This window comes from Zootoca vivipara, chromosome 11 (genome assembly GCF_963506605.1).
Source record: "Zootoca vivipara chromosome 11, rZooViv1.1, whole genome shotgun sequence".
Taxonomy (NCBI): Eukaryota; Metazoa; Chordata; class Lepidosauria; order Squamata; family Lacertidae; genus Zootoca; species Zootoca vivipara.
This window is the reverse complement of record NC_083286.1, coordinates 20,404,130-20,424,055: the sequence shown is the minus strand read 5'-3', so window position 1 is coordinate 20,424,055 and position 19,926 is coordinate 20,404,130. Positions and strand designations below refer to the sequence as shown.

Sequence of the window (19,926 nt, the reverse complement as noted above, 5' to 3'; positions counted from 1 at the left end):
CAGTTTTGGGACTACAACTCCCATCATCACTAGCTAACAGGACCAGTGGTCAGGGATGATGGGAAATGTAGTCCCAAAACAGCTGGAGGGCTGAGTTTGGGGATGCTTTATTTAAAGCACTATCCTACCATTCTAATTGTTGTGGCATTCTCCCAAAGACTCCTGAAAACTGTGCTTTGTTCAGGATGCTTAGGGTCAACAGGAGAACTCTATTCCCCTCACAGAGCTCCAATTCCCAGAGAGCTTTAACACTCCCGCCATGGAACTTTGAGAATTGCAATTTTGTGAGGGAAATAGGGATCGCCTAACAACACTCAGCACACAGTTCCCAGGATTAATCCTTAAAGTGACATCACAGCGCTTTAAAAATATTGTGCAGATGTGTCTCAGCTAAAGAGATTAAAGAGTTTCCTTTTGAAACATCTTGCATGGGATGAGGGAGCCTTTAAAGTTCACAGCACACTCCCCAAACTTAAATCTGTCCTCTTCCTCCATGAACGCTTGCTATAAGCGGCCCTCCAGACTGGGATGGCTTTGTGGGTATGTTATTTGGCATGTCATTGATGCAATAATAGTGCAAAATAAAAAAATTCCTTCAGTAGCACCTTAAAGACCAAGTTGGTCTTTAATGTGCTACTGAAGGAATTTTTTTATTTTGCTTCGACTCAGACCAACATGGCTACCTACCTGTAGCAATAATAGTGCATTAAAGGTAAAGGGACCCCTGACCATTAGGTCCAGTCGTGACCGACTCTGGGGTTGCGCGCTCATCTCGCATTATTGGCCGAGGGAGCCGGCGTATAGGAGGTGGGTTAATACTGGACTATCCACACTTCATTCCGCTTTATCAGTTGTTCTGCGATGAGCTCTCCCAGTGTTAACGCTATCTTACACAAGAGTTCAGCTCCAGAGGTCCATGTAACCATGTTTCTCCGAGAATAAGACAGTCTTATATTTATTTTCCCTTAAAAAAATACACACTATGGCTTATTTTCAGGGGATATCTTGTTTTTTTCCCTCATGCCACAGCCGGCATTGCTGCTGCGCCTACCACTATGTCTTATTTTCGGGGTATGGCTTATATTCCTTGAATGCTTAAAAATCCTTCTATGGCTTATTTTATGACGTCTTAAAATAGGGGAAATAGGGTATATCATAGCCGTCAACTCCCAGATTGAAAAATAAGGGATCAGCAGCAGCGCGGCACCGGAAGTCGCTTCTACGCATGTCCAGACATGCGCAGAAGGAGCCTCCCTGGCTGGTAGGAGCTGCTTTCTAAATCCGGGGGATTTACAGGATTTTTTTCAATTTGGGATAACAGCGGGAAACGGGTTTAAATACAGGGGTTTCCCGTGAAAAACGGGAGACTTGACGGTTATGATGTATATACAGTAGAACCTTGGTTTTCGAGCATTCAGAAGTCAAACGATTCAGAACCCAAACGCCGAAAACCCAGAAGTGAATGCTTCAGTTTTCGAATGCGCCTCGGAAGCTGATAGCTTCCAAGGCACGTTTCTCCATTTTCTCCATTGCAATTGCTGACTGGCAACTCTGCCTCGGTTGTCGAATGTTTTGGAAGGTCAAACGGTCTTCCAGAATGGATTACGTTCGACAACTGAGGTTCCACTGTACACATACAAAAAGTAAAGCCATGAACACCTGGAACCAACCCCCCTACCCCCACAAGGTGGAGACCTGCCTACCTGGCTTTGGGAAGGAGGTGCAAGGGCTTTGGCAATGTTCCAGAGCCCTCCCATCACCTTCCCAAATCCCACAAAGCACTTGCCCAGCTTTGGGAAAGATGCAAGTTCTAGAACCCTGCCAGAGCCCTCAAGCATTATTCCCAATGTGCTGCCGGAGCCCTCATGCCTCCCCAAAGCCAAGTAAGGCCGCAGCCACAGCTTTGCACAAGTGGGGAAATGGGAGAGTCAGTTTCCCCTGCTATAATAAATAATAAATGTATATAACAAGCATATAACAAGCCAATTGACTGGAGACAAACTCTGCATTGCTCAAATATGGAAAAGGAAAAACCCTTCAATCGTAACAAGTTAGTTAAGAAAAATATAGGGGAAAGCTTTAATGACAATACTAGCTTATCTATGAAAAGCTTCAAGAAACAATCAGTTTGAGAATGGGGTTTCTTCATCTGATACTGTACTCAAATCACTTGACAGGACAGCACTATTAGCTTTCCCCAACTCTGTATGTCCCCACTGTTAATTGTTCATCTTTGTGGAATTTTTATGTTGAACAAATAAAAGTATATTTTTTATATATATAAAAAAATCTACTTCTCAAAATTTAGCCCTTTTAAATCATTACCAGAAAATGTGTAATCATCATCTAAGATAGTGTCAGAACCGGGACTAGCAAACAAAAGCATTCATGCATCAAGAGCAATGGAAAATAAAACTGCATATCAGAATCTTTAAGACAAGCCAGGGGGGGTTATCTGAGCAAATGGAGAAGGGAAGGGGTTGAGAGCTCTGGGACAGGACATATCTAACCAAACGGGCTAGCTAAACAAACAAATCCTTTCATAAATACTTGGACTGGCTTGATGTACTGTTTGGAGTTGGCAGTGTGCACAGAGAAGGCCTTATTGCAGGGCCAAGGATCTAGAAATAGTCTCCAGATCAAGTCAAGCCCAAACTTGCAAAGAACATCTCTTTTATGGGTCCAATCAGTAGGTTTGGGGCTGGCAGGCCAACAATGAGGAAGGAAGATGCTTCCACCCTGACACACAAGACTGGTATGCTATGAATAGCTAATTCTCATGTCCAGGAATTGGGGATCCTAATAATATTTGGGGGGAAAGTTGCATTCCACCTGAATGAAAGGGGTGCATCTAGGAGTACCGGATTCCAACTGGCACTGAAATCTCAAGTGGCTAAAAGTATTTATGCCCAGCTTAGGCTGGTTTTTCAGCTACAGCCGTGCAGCAAAAAGGTAAAGGGACCCCTGACCATTAGGTCCAGTTCGTGACCGACTCTGGGGTTGCGGTGCTCATCTCGCGTTACTGGCCGAGGGAGCTGGCGTACAGCTTCCAGGTCATGTGGCCAGCATGACAAAGCTGCTTCTGGTGAACCAGAGCAGCACACGGAAACACCATTTACCTTTCCGCTGTAGCGGTACCTATTTATCTACTTGCACTTTGATGTCCTTTCGAAGTGCTAGTTTGGCAGGAGCTGGGACCAAGCAACGGGAGCTCACCCCGTCGTGGGGATTTGAACCACCGACCTTCTGATCGGCAAGCTCTAGGGCTCTGTGGTTTAACCCACATTATTTGCCCATGCTCTCGGGTCATCCCACCTGGACTACTGTAACGGATTCTGCATCAGATTGCCCTTGTAGATGGTCTATCTAGACTCTAGAGGCTGCAGCAAGTATTAGGGAGTTGCCATTATCTTAGTAATAACAAAGAGAGTTTAATAAGGACATTTTTATTTGACATACTTTATTTTTTAAAAAATCTTGAGAAAGTTACATTTCCACTTCACAATATTTTCAAACAAGGCCTTACGGTTTGCATTAAAGCTTCAAATATTATTTTCCGAAAATTGTCTACATGATGTACTTGTATAGAGCTTTGCAGATCACACAGTAGTCCCTAACAGGTTTGTTAGTTATAGCAGCTATATGTGAATGATCCACACAAGGTTTCACTTAGTCTGAATGTAAAGTGCTCTTTCTTTTCAGTAGAAACTGGATGGGGTCCCCCCGCCCTCCCCCCCCAAATGAAACCATGACACAACCTTCCTGGATGGTTTAAAACTTTTCAATTTTAGTTTAAAGCACGGAGCTCTGCATAGACAGGTAAGTATCTTTGTCCCTGGTCCCTTCAACTGAAGTGTAAGCACCACATTTATATTAAATAGGTCCCAAACATTCCACTAATTCTCAGTACTAATTGAAGCAGTACAGTGCATAAAAGTAGCAGAAATGTCCAAATCCACTTGTTGATTAAATTATGATTGGGGAGGGGTGGTTTTTCTTTTTAAAAAGCAGAATATCACTTCACTGTACAATAAATAAGTTATGGCTTAGTCAGCATCTCATAAATAAACACAAGCTAAAAGTAACGCTTTGGGCTACAGTTTTATGATCCCGAATGATCAGCAGCTGCCAAACCTTGGGAAACCTGTTGCGGTATTTTTGAACAGTATTTAGCAAAACATATTACTCAAATTTAATTCCACCAAAAGAAAACGATGATCAGAAGTGCAGTGCTTCACCAACCTCTGCTTAAGAGCGACATTCGCCACAAGCTAAACAGACTATATGGAGCTTCAGTCAGTTTTGTATGGATTACTTTCTAGCTAACACGTCTAATTGATAAGGACACCCTAAGGCAAAAGTGCTCCAAACTTAATGGTCAGTACACTTTATTCTAAACACACTAAAATCCTTTTTTAAATGAAGTTACAGTATAAACTATGCAAAAAGAAGAAGTTCACTTTTTCTTTTTAAAAAATAAATCTATAATATTACCATTTGGGCCTGCATTTTTAAATCTCTCTCTATATGCAGTTTTCAACAGCAAGGTCTGATGTTTCAAGAGAAATTGCACTTATATTTAAATATACTGAAATACAGTATATAGGAAATAACCAACAATACTGAAAACACACACAAGAACCTTGCTATTAATCACTGATAGACAGACAGGTTTGTAAAAGTCAATTGCGTAAGTCACAATAAATTCATCTTGGATACAATCATTGTGATTCACATCTATCTATTATGTGTTCTATTGCAGTGTGGATTCACAATGTACTCTGCCTACATGCAAATATAGTAACCAGGAAATCTAACCACTCACAATGTAGTGAAATAAACTCCTTTTCAAGCAAGGAGCATACATAATGCATAACCATAAGAAATGCACTGTTACACAGGGCCCATTTCCATTTTAAAATTGAATGTGAATGCCAGCAAGCATCAGCTAAGTAAAAAAATCAAAACCAGATAGCCACCAGACTTCCAGCTTATGAAAGGCAATGAGACTGCTAATCCATTTGATTTCTGAAGGCTCCAAAGGCAGGCCAAGGGGTGACTCCAGAAAGCTCTTTCTAGACAAAAGAAATCTGGTAGAGATGGAAAAAATTCTGTGACACTGAAAAAACGAAATGAAAACAGACTGACTCAAAAGCAGGGTTGCAGCAAAAGCACTTAGGAGATATGATGTAATTAAGACATAATGCTAAAGATGGATCCTTGGGCATTACATGTCTTCATCTTCGTATTTCAAATATTTTGCTGCAATCGTTTCTTCCAGATGAATTCCTGCGCTCCCCATCAATGCAAAAGCTGGATACATTTTACCAGAGCAGTCTACCTGACGCTCATAAAGACATTTCATCCTGTCTGCGTCATAGAATCCAACTTTGCCTTTGTCATAGTCAAGGCAGATTCCAATGCATGATGGCATGGGAAGAATTCTGTTCATAGAATCTTTGCAAGCAGCTGGAGCAGGAGAAACCTTAGGAATAAAGAATTTCTTCATGCCTAAGGTTACCAGTGTGAAAGGCTGCAAGGACTCAACAAAGATGTCTTCACTCCCACTGTCATGACCGCTGTCTTGTTCATATCTAGAAGAAGAACACAACATTGATTGATGTATACTAGACATACTGGAATATCTCCTAAAATCTTCAATGTTTTCTCACAGTCCAGCACAATAAATTTCACACAATAAAACACAGAACCTTAAAACATTGTGCATGAAGCCAGATCCTCTGCCATGCAGTCCCAAAGTATGCTAGAGGGCAGGGAGAAGGTGTGCAGAGAATCTACATAGCATCAACACTAGGAAGATTTGCGCAGATTTAAATGAGAAATGAGTGCATGATCATGTGAGTTAACCACATTTTTTCACAATGGAAAAATGGCCCTCCTCCGTGATCCTGCCAGTATGGCTTGCAACCACAGCAAGGTCCTTGGAGCAGGATCCTGGCTTGTGTCCTTGGAGATACATTACATCCATCTCAAGTGATACCACATTATTCAATTGATCTGTACTGCCGAAGGCCAAGGCTCAAGGCAAGCACCAATTGCAATGCATATAGGGCATCCTGCCCCATTGATGTGCCTTCCACAGGATGGAAGAAATCAAAATGTGTTTGAAGAATGAAAATCTAGGTAAGTCCCCTCTCAACTGTGAAGCAAGCTCAGGAAATTTGGACAAGTCACTTGTCTCTCAGCTTCAAAAGCTGTTGTAAGACTAAAATGCTGCTTTGATTTCCTCCGAGGAAGGCCAAATACAAATGTAAACAGTTGAGAAAATAGTATACAAGGTCAAAGTTTGAGGCATTGTGTAAAGCAGCAACTTTGGTATCTCCGAGATCAAGAGGACTATGCTACTATATGCTACAGGTTAACTTCTATCAGCAACGTTCAACAAAACAAACGAATCAAAGAGGATTCTAACTTTCTGAAACAGTTAAAATAATTCCTCTTCTGAAAATAGTATTTCAGTGGCAGTGTTAACCAGCAATTCTCATGTTTGAGGAAGTGAAGCCAAACAGGCTCTGGCAACGTCAACACATGGTACAGTGGATTAAAATTTGCAGTGTCATTTACTATTTTGTTCTATGCCAAATGTTATAAACATTAAACACCTTTCCTTGTAATTCTGCTGGACTTACCATATGCAGGCCTCCAGTGATAAGTTCTCTGCAAAAATCACTAGGAACTAGGTCAGCCCTAACATGGCTTTCCAGATAATTGAGCAGAAATGAGAGTAATTATCTGGAACCTTACAGCTAGAGTCTACTGCTCTCCATGAATTGAGGTGGGGCAAATAACAAAGGAATCCCCAGCAGGTAAAGCAGGATCCTATTCCTGGCAAGCAGGAAACCCTAACACTAAAAGCTACACTCTTAGAAGTGAGCCACTGGATACTGGCTACCAGAAAACATGTACTTTAATGGCCAAGAGCAGAATAAATTGGAAATTATAAGCGTCTATGTGTCGTAACTTAACTTCTTCATGTTTTTTCTCTCTCAACTCCACCTATTACTACTACGAAAGAGCTACAGGATGCTAAAAATAAACTTTTAGCGTTTGGATTAGATCCAATGGTGGCTTTGTGCTAGCAGAAGGGCTTCCAACTGAAGAAGGGAGGGCACTCGATTTCACTGATCCTTCCCTATCCAATGACTCCCAAAAGCTTTTCCCAAGGGTTATGGGCAGTGCTTTTTTTTTCTTTAAAAAAACGTTTAAGTGGACTCTCATTTTCCTACCCATATTGAAATACTGTCCTCAGGGAGGCCAAACTTAAGATTCACAAAATGTTTAGGGGTATGCGTACCCCTGCGTACCCCCATAAAAAAGCACTGGTTATGGGACACTCTAGAATGGTATGGACTAGAGCAGGCTTCCTCAACCTCGGCCCTCCTGATGTTTTGAGACTACAATTCCTATCATCCCTGACCACTGGGCCCTGCTAGCTAGCGATCATGGGAGTTGTAGGCCAAAAGCATCTGGAGGGCTGAGTTTCTGGAAGCCTGGACTAGAGGGCTGCAATTGGTAAGGGGGATTAGCACAAAGAAGGAGCCTTGGTTGGACGAAGCACTTCTATGCCAAGTCACCATTGGATACAACTCTTTGCTTCTTAAGGCAGATGATGATGACGACGACGATGATGATGATGATTAAGATGGACTTATTCTGTGCAGGTTTATTACCCACATATTGGTTACAGAGCTTCCATCTATATCCCTGCGGACAAATTTTTCCAAGCTCGCACTTGCCGATGTAACACCTCCCACACCCATGAAATCTCTTTGGCCTCCAGTTCTTCTCCCAAACAGGCTTTACTTCCATTTTTAAGAGTGCAACAGGAGAAAACACTGCAGCTGAGTGTAGTGGCAATGGTAGTAATTACTAGCAGCAGCACATGCTGAGGAGACAAGTCTTTGCATCTTTCCTTTACACAGGATGTAAAGTAGCTGGGCAGATGTATGTATCTACTAGCAACAATCTGAACTGTACTTCTGAGAAATGTGCAAACTATTAATTTTTAAAAAATTGTCCACCTTTTTTCCATTCTTCCCCCCTCCTCCTCTTTCTGGCCCTTTTCTTCATGTTGTAAGATTTTTCTCTCCCCGACAGTGACACGCAACTGTAATCTTAAAAAAAATTAAAACGGCACTTGTCAGTACTATAGAAAAGGGAAAAGAAGGATTATGAACAAAGCAACTGATTCAGGACAAATATGGGCAGCCAGCGTTAGCAAAATACCCATCACAGCAGCCGCGTTGGAATCATCATCCAGTGAAGGAGGATTAGTTTCCCCAGATGCTGAACATGAATAGAAGAAGTTGAAAAGGCAGCTTAGATCCTGTCCTCCTCATTTCCATCCTTCCTGCTAGATGCAGGAGGTCAAAGGAGACTGACCTGAAGGGTCTGAGCTGAGTTAGAAGAGTAGCAGTGAAAGGATTGCTGTCTGCATGCATGCACATATTATTTCTGCTCAATTTAAGCAATGTATACAATACCGTAAAAAGGCTTCTTGCCTGCTAGTGTGAGCTGCTGCAGTGCTGAGCAATGATCTGTAACAGTTTGCTTTTGAATCACACTCTATTGCACCTCTGAAATGAATGCTTTTTTATTGTTGCCGCTGCTGCACTGAGTAGAAATTTGACTTGTACAAGCACGCAAGTCAAAACGAAATCAGCAATCTGTCCTTTTATGCCCATGTGCTTCTTGGAAATGCAGATATAGATATCTGATACACGAGTGCGAGCACCAACTCTGATACACAAGTACTAGCATCAAATCTGTGCTCATCTTCCCTACACAAGCTTTAGGAAATGAACATTACAGTGACCGATATTCACAAGGGGGAAAAGGCAGGAACAAATGTCATGTACATGACTAAGCAATCAAGAGCATGTCGCTTTTTAAGAGACCCATTCCAATGGAAATCACGTGAAACAAAATCTCTAAAAAGAAACGCTCACTCTTTAATAGTGAAATCTTGGAAATGGAACCAGAAAGAGGGCTGCTGAGAAGCAAGTGGGGTGTATCAGCATGCTTGGGAGAATCCCAAGTTTTATTTAAAACTTGAGAATTTAAAACCAGGAGAAAGAGGCAGACTGCCTTCCCCATGTGAAGGCAGTTGACGCAGCAATCCAGCTGTTACTTCAACCAATATGGCTTTTATCTTATATAACCTTTGCATTAGCTTCTACGGAAGAGACGAAAAGTATTACTTACCTTGGGCTTGTTAGATCACGAGAATTTTGGAACCATTCTTGGATCTTAGCATCAGATGCAACTCCTACTTTCACCAAATATGAGTAGGGCTCCACGCGGAGAGCCCAGAAATGCTTCCCTTTCACAATACCGGTGTCTCCAACAACATAGTCTAATGTAGTGTAGCAACCAGCTTGGATACGTTCAGCTCCCAGAAGCAAAGGAAATCCAGCCCTGCTTTCCACAGCATTTCTCCTCGCATTCAGCATGAGGCGTTCGCTATTGTAGCCACACTTGTCATCGAAAAGGAAACTAAAAACTGAAAAATACGCATCCTAGATCAGCATCTAATAACATATTCCTATTTTTTCTTTTTAAATAAAATTCTTTTTTTTTTTTTACTCTATCAGCAGACTGGACAAGGAATCTCAGACATAATTACTAGAACACGTTAGTGGCACCATGACTCCTATTAAAGTGCAAGGAATTAACTTCACCTCCCAAAATTTTGTTTGTTTTGATAAGCATGACGCTAAGGATGCCCTTCTCCTTAAGACACCATAATTATGCTCATTTCCTTTTGTGGGCCAAATGGTATTGGCTTCTCTATATCATAATTTTGAAATTGCTAACAACTGGGGCACTACATTCTCCCTTCTTCCCTTAAATATCTGTTATTTTAAGAAACTGTGATTGCTACGGAGTTCTAATATTTTAAACAGTTTTGCTTGCTATGGTTTACAATCTCCTCCTTGGTTCTTTAGCCAAGGTTACTCCCAACACAAAACCAAATCCTAACAAGATTGGCCAGCAGACCACAACACTTATGTGGGATGGGTAACCAGCATGGTAAGGTGGTGCTGCGAAGCCACCCTCCCCACAGCAGTATTGCTGTGACTTACCTGAAGGGACAGTAGCCATGTCAGGACACACTGGTGATAGTGCTGGAATGGTTCTGCCAGTGCCAACCTCACCACCCACCTGCCCCCCAGCCCCTCACAACCAGAAGCCTCGAGTGCTTCAGGACTAGCCGTTGCACCTGGAAGCTCAGGTGTTACTAGCAGCCAAGGGCATCATCTCCACTGCAGCTACGCATGGTAAGAAAACTGCAGCCTATTCTTTCTGATGAGGCCTGGTGTTCATCAGTCATTACCCTGAGACAAGGTGACTGGGCTGACCTTGGAAACTATTCAGAAGTCTTGGTGTAGGAGAATGAAGCTGATTCATCAGGGGCACATTGTACTAATGCTTTTGTGATCAAAAGAGACCTCTCTTTTATTAACAGAGCTCTACATGGTTACCGTAACTTCTCCTTTGTATTTCGTTTGTTCCACTATGGATACAGTACTTGACTTTTGGTTCTTCCTCTCCTAAAACTGTCTCCTTCAATAGCCATTGCACCTGGTCACATTTACGTAGCTTTATTAAACAATTATGTATCTGCATTTGCTTGTTTACATGTCCCTTGCCCCTTTGATATTGTTTATTAGGTTGTATCTCTGCAAAGAGGTACTGTATTTTTAGTGTTTGTAAATGTTAAGTGATGTATAAAACAGAAGCAAAGACTGCCTCCTGCTAAGATCAACCAAGTGCATCATTCTAACAATACAAATCCCTGCATCAAGTTTAAATAGGATATAGAAACACTTCTGGTAGTTGCCATTTATGGAGTTCACCTTAAAAGCTTGCCAAAGAGCAAACCTGTGCGCATTTCAGAAATGTTGCTAGAGCTACCTGTTTGGGCTAAATATTGGGGCTCATGGTTAAAGCAGGCAGAGTGGGGAACTTAAAATATTAATTTAATGGAATTTTATTGTGACTTGCTGGTGGATGTACTTCTGTGTGGGTGTTCATATATGTACGCACAGCAAGACTTCAACCTTCCACAGCCACCAGTTTGGGAGTTGCAAAAATACATGAATTGTACCTGGAGCTGGTGGTGTGTGCAAGGTAACCTCCCTGCTCCAAGGACTACAGATAGATCCTTTGTATCCTCTGACTCTGAAGGCATAGCTGCTGTTAGTGTCAAGATCAGAGATGATCTCACTCTTGCCGAAGACCTCAGTCTCTTGCCATGCTGGGTTGGCATCTTCTCTGTTCAGTTTACGGTATTCAAGGATGTAAGTATCAGCTGAACCTGCTTTCTGTGGATGATCCCAACAGATCAAAGCTTTGTTATACATTTTGCTTTGTTCCTCATTGATTTCTGGTATATCAACACCTGAATTGAACATACAAGAATAATTTTTTAGATTTGCAAACAAGCTTTTAACGTCACTAAATTAAAAACAAAGACTTCTCCAAGCTGATAGTTGTTGGGGTGGGAGGGAATTCTACAGAATTTGTTGTGCTGGACCTTGTTCATCCTTGGTTGTTACTCACTCAACCGCAGTGCTGCTCATACAGTCTACCAACCCCCTGGTAACAATACATTTAAACTCCAGGGAAATCATTGGCTGCTCCTGCTAACACCTTTCCAGGACTCATTCCCAATCTAAAAATGCTTTGAGATCAACTAGGTTACAAGAAAAAGCAACTCCGGCATGCACATGACAGCACACACAGCTGTGTCAAATACTGACTTGACCTTGCCACACGATGATTACTTCTTCAATACAAAGGACCTGTTCTGTCTCCCAAAAATGCCCAATACACATGGCCTACTAGGGTATTTTCTAAGAAATTCCCATAGTTGTTACAGGTATACAACTGACTTTTGAAGAACTTTGAAAACTCAGCTGAGAGCAAATTGTGTTTGGAAAGACTGTTTTGGGGGGGGGGTTTAAGCAGAGCTTCCCTTCAAACTTACCACTCGAAAGGAAAGACATGTCCTCAAGAGCCTCCTGTGGCTTTGCTATGTCAAGAACAAAATCTTCAAAAGAAGCTTGAGCTGCAGGTCTGAAGCTCTTCAAAGATTCAGTTGCTTTTTGAATTCTGTATGTGGAAAAGTTTTACTAGCTAGATATATATATGTGTGCATTCTTTCTTAACAAGTTAGCCAGTGGTTCTCAAACTTTTCTCTCTGGGCCACACTTTCAGAATAAAAATTTGCAAGTTGCACCACACCAAATTTTTTTACTGATAAGATATGCCTTGGAAAACGAAAAGAAACAACTTCTAGTAGTGCTTGATTTGTAACATAGAATACAACTACTTTGTATTATACTTGTAAGACATTTGTATAAAACAATGCGGCTACATAAGAACATGAACCATTCACAAAATATAATATTGATTGTCCTTGCAAATGCACAATACCTTACAGAGACACATACTAAAATATATGATCCTTTAGTTTTTGCTAATGTCTCAGAATGAATAAATCGAGTCACCTGCCAAAGTATTCTTCTTTTTTGACTTTCCTATGTAACAGTGGAATTGAAATCCCCAATAGTTTAGTATATATTGATTATCCAATTAATCAGAAACTTCATGATGCATAGCTGACATAAGCTAACGTTTGAAAGAAAGTAGAGACACGGTCTACTAGGATGTTCTCCTCTGCAAAGAAATTACAAGTGTATTGGAGCTACCTGAGACCCGTGATCTCAAAACATATCACTTAGATCCAAAATACAGAAAGTGGGCAGAAAATAATTTTACTTCCACATGAGGAAAGTTGCCCCACATGCAGATCTCTATACTCAAATAATGGTGAAGAACAAGGCATGTTTTGAAGTACATCATCTAAACATTTTAGAATATAAATGGCATACCTGTCATGAAGCTGTTTCGCTGTTTGAACAAAACAAGACTGGTCTGTTTCTTTAAGAACTTCTTGGGCATACCCTACAAGGCCATTATTTTCTAGAAGTCCCTGATATTCTTCTATCTGAGAATGCAATTTCTCCAGTCTTAGGTTTTTGGAGGCTTCAATAGCCCTGAGTGCAGTTGCTCGCCTCTCTTCCAAAACATCGAACAACTTATCAAAGCTGTGAGATGCTTCTTCCTTAGCTCTTTCACCATTATGCTGAAAAACAGAAACATATTTTTCAATAACTACCAGAGCTGGTCTCATATTCAGGTGACAGTGAGGTTTACCTGAAGTGGTTGTATGAAAATAAATCTAATTATAGATTTCTAACGAACACTAAAAGAAAACTCCCAAGTTTACTATTTTGTTTTATCAAGAGATAGGTGTGGCACTTAAAAATAGCACTAATTATAATGCAAGCCTTTAAAATCACTTTCATTGTTCCTTTGGCTACAATAAAGATAAAATAGTAACTTGGGTACAGTGGTACCTTGGTTCTCGAACTTGAATCCATTCCGGGAGTCCATTTGACTCCCGACACCATTCAAAAGCCAAGGCATGGCTTCCAATTGGGTGCAGGAGCTTCCTGCAGTCAAGCAGAAGCTGCAGAAGCCGCGTCGGATGTTCGGCTTCCAAAAATGATTTGCAAACCAGAACACTTACTTTCGGGTTTGCGGCGTTCAGGAGCCGATTTGTTTGGGAGCCAAGCTATTTGAGAACCAAGATACCACTGTACTTACTTCAAAACTATTTCAGTTACAGTTGGTTTTTGGAGGGTTTACAAATATGCAAGTAGCTGTAACTCATTGAAAATATTGGTTCCAACCTAAATGGAAAATTACATTATAATTAAGACCAAGCTAAACTTATACTTTTTACCTAACAGGGCAAATACCAGGTGGTAAGTAGTGGATTCACGCTAGAAAAAATGCATGGAGGGAATGGTTAAGCACAAGGTTGGCTAACCTTTTTGGGCTAGATGGTCACATTCACCCTTGGACAACCCACTGGGCATCTCATGGAAACAGTGGGGGGGGTGTTCAAAAGTGGATGTGTGCTGCCCAGTCTTGCACTCTCACATACATGCACAAAGGACACATACATGCACACAGACAGAGCTCAATCCACCATCTTCAGCTTATCAATGCAGACTGGCTGAGAAGAGGTTATTGCCCCCTTTATGCTCATCAAATGGTTGATCTGGTGGTGACTATGAAGGATCTTTATCAGGTTCTGAGTTCTACCTACCCCCAACCACTGTGTCTACACTATTATTATCATTTTGTCACTGCCACCAAAATTGGTGGTGTCAGGGAGGGGGAGGGAATTTGCTTGCAAAGGTGCATCAGGCTGCCAAACTGGGTACAGCCTCTCTCTCACACACAAATCTGTCACTGTCTCCAATATCTCATGTGAGCGCGCACACACAGGTGAAACACTTTTCCTTGTGAGATTGCAACTTTTCCATCAAATACTCTTGTTTGCAACCACATTGATATCCGATGGAATCTGTACAAAGGCTCTATGGAGAATGTTTCTACATATTTTCGTGCCTTAAGATTTATTTATAAGTCACTGTCACTCTTGGAACATTGTTCTCACATTAGTCTTTAGCAGGGGTCAGCAAACTCTTTTTCAGCAGGAGGCTGGTCCACTGTCCCTCAGACCTTGTGGTGGGCTGGACTATATTGGGGGTGGTGGTGGTGAATGAATTCCTATGCCCCACAAATAACCCAGAGATGTATTTTAAATAAAAGCACACATTCTACTCATGTAAAAACACGCCGATTCCCGGACCGTCCGCGGGCCAGATTTAGAAGGTGATTGGGCCGGATCCGGACCCCAGGCCTTAGTTTGCCTACCCATGGTCTTTAGACTTCTTTCTTTACGGAGCACCACTTTCTTAAAATTAGAAACTCCAAAATGTATTCACACATTCCAAATGTTAAATTTGCCTTCAGCCAAAATGGTTGCAAAATGCCTACCAGGACCAATATAAACCGCTGCCCACAGTCTCATCTGCTTCAGGATGTAGGTAACTTCCTGTTACTTGCTTTTAAGAAATGCATACTGGTTTCCTCTAACCCATGTTAGAATTTTGTATTGCTTTGTATTGTATTGTATGGTATTACTTTGCATGTAATACCATATTGTGGCATATCCTTCATCACAGTCAAAAAAGATTTTCAAGTCTGCATTATAAATACCAGCCTACCGTGGTGCATCTTTTCACCCCAATTCCTAGAATGAAGAGAAATATTCTCTACCCACCTACTAACCAAATATGCCAGATTCTTATTCAGCTTACGTAATTTGTTTTAAATGTTCTTTAGAAACACATTTATGGGCAACTCTGCCAAATAACTGGATGAATAACTGGGTCTCAGGGACAAAACAGAACTGGAAAAGGGAAGTAAGTTTTGAAACAACCAACTAAAACCTGAGGAAGGAGGAGGGAGAATGGCTGACGGATTCATATTAGGTGCATTTACACCCCACTCGTCTTCCAAGGAGCTCAGGGTAGTGTAAATACATTGTAGTGTAAACTTAAGTGAGGCTGAAAGATAGCGACTGAGCTGCAGTGAGCTTTGCGGCTGAGTAGAGATCTGAACCAGAGTCTCATCACTCCTAGCGCAACAGCTTAACAATTACACAATACCTATCGAGGAACCACTCCACTTTTAAAGAAATTTGTATGCAAGTATTTTAAATATAAATGAACGATCTATGGCTAATATACATGAGGGGTTTTTTAGGGAAAGCTTATTATTAAAAATCATTTATTTACTGCCTTGGGCAAAACACAACACCTAGCCAACATGCAGAAATTACCATTAAAATGAGCATTGTTAAAAATGAACACACATCGCAAGAGAGCTTAACACATGCCAATAAATAAGTCTTACCTCTGCCTCTTTCATTAAAAGACCAAGTTCTGTAATCTGGCTTTTCACCTGGCTCTCCTTACTAATGAGGTAGTTTATGTTTTTTGAAAGTTTCTCCTATTAAAAATATCAGCAATTCTGGTTAGAAAAATAAATAAAAACATTGCACAGGAATTCTAAGGCTAAATGTTCTGCTGCTTTTTGAGTCAGAATCTCTGAAGCAAACAGGGAATTTTGGGGCTCTTTTCAGAGGAATATCAGGATATTAAATAAATAAGTAAGCAAATCCCCTTCAATAAGCAACAGTGTTATGCAAAATACCATCCCATCCAAGCAAGTGTTTAGGTGCTACTACAGCTAATCGCCACTGGCTGTGAGATAAAAACGATGTATAATTCAAGTAAGTACCGCTAAAGCATGATGGGAAAGAGTGTGTGGTAGAACTAGTCATGATCCACATGTCCACCATCCCAAAAGTCATTTCTGCAACACTACAGGTGAAGAAAACCAGCTTTCATTCATGGAAACCAATGTCACTTCATTCTATCCGAACCTCTGTAATCACTACTAGACTGCTTCAATTTGAAACAAGAGTAACTAAGAGGGTCTGAGTACCAATTCACTCCTGTCATCAAAACATTCATTGCTTTATTCAAAGTATGGTTCATACATAAAAACTCCTCGTGACAAAAAAGTCCCTACAGAATGAAGTGAATTCAATAATTAAAATGTCATTTGTTCCACAAACAAAATCATAAAACATCTGTCTATTTGAACAGCTGGTATGAGCCATGCTAGGAATGGCCAACAGTGTTAATCAAATTTAAACTTCCATGCTTCAAGAATATTAAACATTTTAAGAGCAATAACCTCTACCTCTGTTTTATGGGTTAAGGCTGGCAACATCTAATTAAAAATGTCTGATTGTTAAAAATAAATAAATAATTTTGTAATTTGGTTAGTTAAATAAAACCAAAAAACGATTTTACCTCTAAAGCGATCAAAATGGCATTGCCACAACTATTTCAAGAGTTTGCATTGGACAGGCTGCACCCAAGGCCTTAAGGTTCCCCAGAGACCAAATCTGTTCTTCTGCAGCCCCATCTATCTATGCTATCACCCATTTCTACAAATCTCCTACAAGACACGGGTGGCTAATGGCAGTGCTTCCTGCCATGGGAGGCAATGCCAGGTGCTGGCTCTGGAAGGATATGCTATGCAAGCAGACTGTTATTCAGAGCCACTGCCTAATACAAACACGACATCTGCCCAGTGGGTGCTTTGGCTCCCATTGCCACTGGAGCAAACACCTCAAGAATAGAATCTTATGTGGTTTTCAACAGAAGCCCCTTCCTAGTGTGCCCCACCCAAGGGAAGATGTGAGAAGAGGGTAACCAAACGAGAATGGGCCTTTTCAGTGGTAGCCCTGGGGCTGTGAAAGGGTCTTCTCAGCGAGACTCACCTGACCCCACCTTTGCCATGTTTCAAGCACCAGGCTAAGAACTTTCTGTTTACCCGGGCCTTTAGATAATTAATGGTGCCTCCTATAGTGGTGCATATATCTTAGTGGGGTGGGTGGGACTTGGTTCTTATTAACATGTTGTGGATCACAGAACTCTAGAATTGGATGGGATCCCAAGGGTCATCTAAAGCATCCATGACAGATGGCCGCCCAACCTCTGCTTAAAAACATCCAAGGAAGGAGAGTCCACCACCTCTCGTAAGAGTCTGTTGCATTGTCAAGTAGCTCTTACTGTCAGGAAGTTCTTTCTGGTGTTTAGTTGGAATCTCTTTTCTTGTAACTTATGGGTTCATGTCCTACCTTCCAGAGCAGGAGAAAACAAGCTCGCTCTATCTTCCATGTGACAGCCCTTTAGATATTTGAAGATGGCAATCATATCTCCTCTCAGTCTCCACTTTTCCAGGCTAAATATACCCAACTCGCTCAACCGTTTCTCATAAGGTTTGGTTTCCAGGCCCTTGATCATCCTGATGAGCATTTTATGTATTGTGTATTATCGGTGTTTAAAAATATTTCAGGTTTAAAATTGTTTTTATGTGTTGCATTTTATTCTTGTCATGTTGCGTGGAGACTTTTTGTTATAAAAAAGCAAACCGATAAATAAAATAAATGAAAAATGTACCATTTCAACAGATGGTGCCTACATTTGCAAAAACGAGCCTGTATGCAAATAATATCTGTGGTGTGTGTTAAAATACACCAGGAAAAAACTTCATGGTGCTTTTGTTACCAAAGATGAAGAAATAGAGCATTCCCACTTACCTTGAGTGTTTTGTAGGCACTGCTCATGGTAGTCACTCTATGGTTTGCATGTGAGCCACCTAATTTGCAAAGATGACAAACAGGCCTTCTGCATATTTCACAATACATGTTTACTCTTTCCATTTCATGTTCCGGACACATTAAAATCTGACAAGAATAAAATAATATAAAAGGTCTTTCACGAACTGCTCAGCAACACAGGTTATTTATTGTTCAGTATGTTATATATATTTTTCTGTGGATGAATATGCTCAGATTTTAGACTATGCACACAGCATCAACGAAATGTAACTTAAAAACAAGATTTTAAAATATATTTAGTTTTTGATAAAAACTAATTAAAAGGGGCAAAGGCAAGAATTCATATAGCTATCATACCTCAGTTCATCCAACCAATTTCTTGCAAAAAGAACATTTCAGAAACATGATTTTCAAAGACTAAATCTAGTAGCCATCAAAAGTCGACAATATGGAGGGGAAGACATACAAACATGTTTCAGTATAATTAAGCCAACCATATGTGATAAATATCTGAATGCCATAATTTCTGCCTAGAGAATGACCCACTGTAACAAATGGGAATTTTGAAGGATAGCAGCAAATTTAATGTTATTGAAATTCAGCAATTTACTAGTTGAGAAAAAAATAAAAGGGGAATAAAACATACTTCCCACTACTGTGTGTTCTTAACAGCCACATAGGTTTGGATTCTTTTATTTGTTCCATGCAGAGAACATGACTTTCCCACCTCATTTCTCCACCTGCAGCTCCCTGTGCCCACTGAAAAGCCACGGGCTTGGTTATGAATAGGACGCTATGTGCAGGAAGAGGGACTGACAAAACCAGACCCCACAGACCCACACATAAATGGACATTACTTACACTCAATGCAAGAGAACATTAGGCTTAAAATCAATTTGTTGTTTCTACAATTTGTTGTTTCTACCTGTGTTTTTTCCACCCCCATCATTCTGCCCGGACACTGAGGTCCAGCGCCGAGGGCCTTCTGGCGGTTCCCTCACTGCGAGAAGCAAAGCTACAGGGAACCAGGCAGAGGGCCTTCTCGGTAGTGACACCCACCCTGTGGAACGCCCTCCCATCAGATGTCAAAGAGATAAACAACTACCTGATATTTAGAAGACATCTGAAGGCAGTCCTGTTTAGGGAAGTTTTTAATGAGTGACATCTTAATGTATTTTTAATCTTTGTTGGAAGCCGCCCAGAGAGGCTGGGGAAACTCAGCCAGATGGGCGGGGTACAAATAATAAATTATTATTATATTATTATTAACCAGGAGCCTCGGTGTTTCACTAAATGCATGAGAGAAATCTGGATAAGATATGGGCTTTGTGTTTACAAAAATGGGGAATCAGCTGCTCTTATCCCAGGATCCTAGGTATATCTGATACCTGCAAGAAGCTAGCTGAGATCAATCCAGACTGCAATCGCCAGGCTTCAACATCCAGCCTAATTTCTTATTCCCACAATCCCTGCTTTGAGTAACTTCTAGCTCAGGCATCCCCAAACTCTGGCCCTCCAGATGTTTTGGACTACAATTCCCATCTTCCCTGACTACTGGTCCTGTTAGCTAGGGATCATGGGAGTTGTAGGCCAAAACATCTGGAGGGCCACAGTTTGGGGATGCCTGTTCTAGCTGAATGAAAAGTTCTGGAGAACTCAAAAAACCAACTTTTTGGGCAGCCTTAATTGCTCAACTAGATTTTGAAGTGTTTCCCTCTTGTGGACTCCAGAACTCTGTTTCAAAATCAGCTTCTTAAGGTGTGTGTCAACAAAGCATG

The 19,926-nt window shown here is 41.0% G+C and overlaps 1 protein-coding gene across 3 annotated transcripts in view; it reads right to left on the bottom strand.

Annotated features, from left to right (window-relative positions):
* Window positions 1–1,999: 1,999 nt before the first annotated feature.
* The window catches only part of TRIM36 (tripartite motif containing 36), a 50,102-nt gene continuing 32,175 nt past the window's right edge, over window positions 2,000–19,926 (bottom strand). For 2 of the 3 annotated variants that reach the window (XM_035099943.2, XM_060280152.1), the window contains exons 4-11: window positions 18,128–18,274; window positions 15,865–15,960; window positions 12,921–13,174; window positions 12,014–12,138; window positions 11,132–11,425; window positions 9,226–9,523; window positions 8,043–8,135; window positions 2,000–5,594 (exon numbers count right to left, since the gene is read on the bottom strand). In XM_035099943.2, coding sequence (XP_034955834.2) covers window positions 5,228–5,594; window positions 8,043–8,135; window positions 9,226–9,523; window positions 11,132–11,425; window positions 12,014–12,138; window positions 12,921–13,174; window positions 15,865–15,960; window positions 18,128–18,274 — 1,674 coding nt within the window. In that variant the 3' untranslated portion in view covers window positions 2,000–5,227. The remainder of the gene's footprint in view (window positions 5,595–8,042; window positions 8,136–9,225; window positions 9,524–11,131; window positions 11,426–12,013; window positions 12,139–12,920; window positions 13,175–15,864; window positions 15,961–18,127; window positions 18,275–19,926) is intronic. The other variant, XM_035099946.2, reaches the window with a different exon arrangement.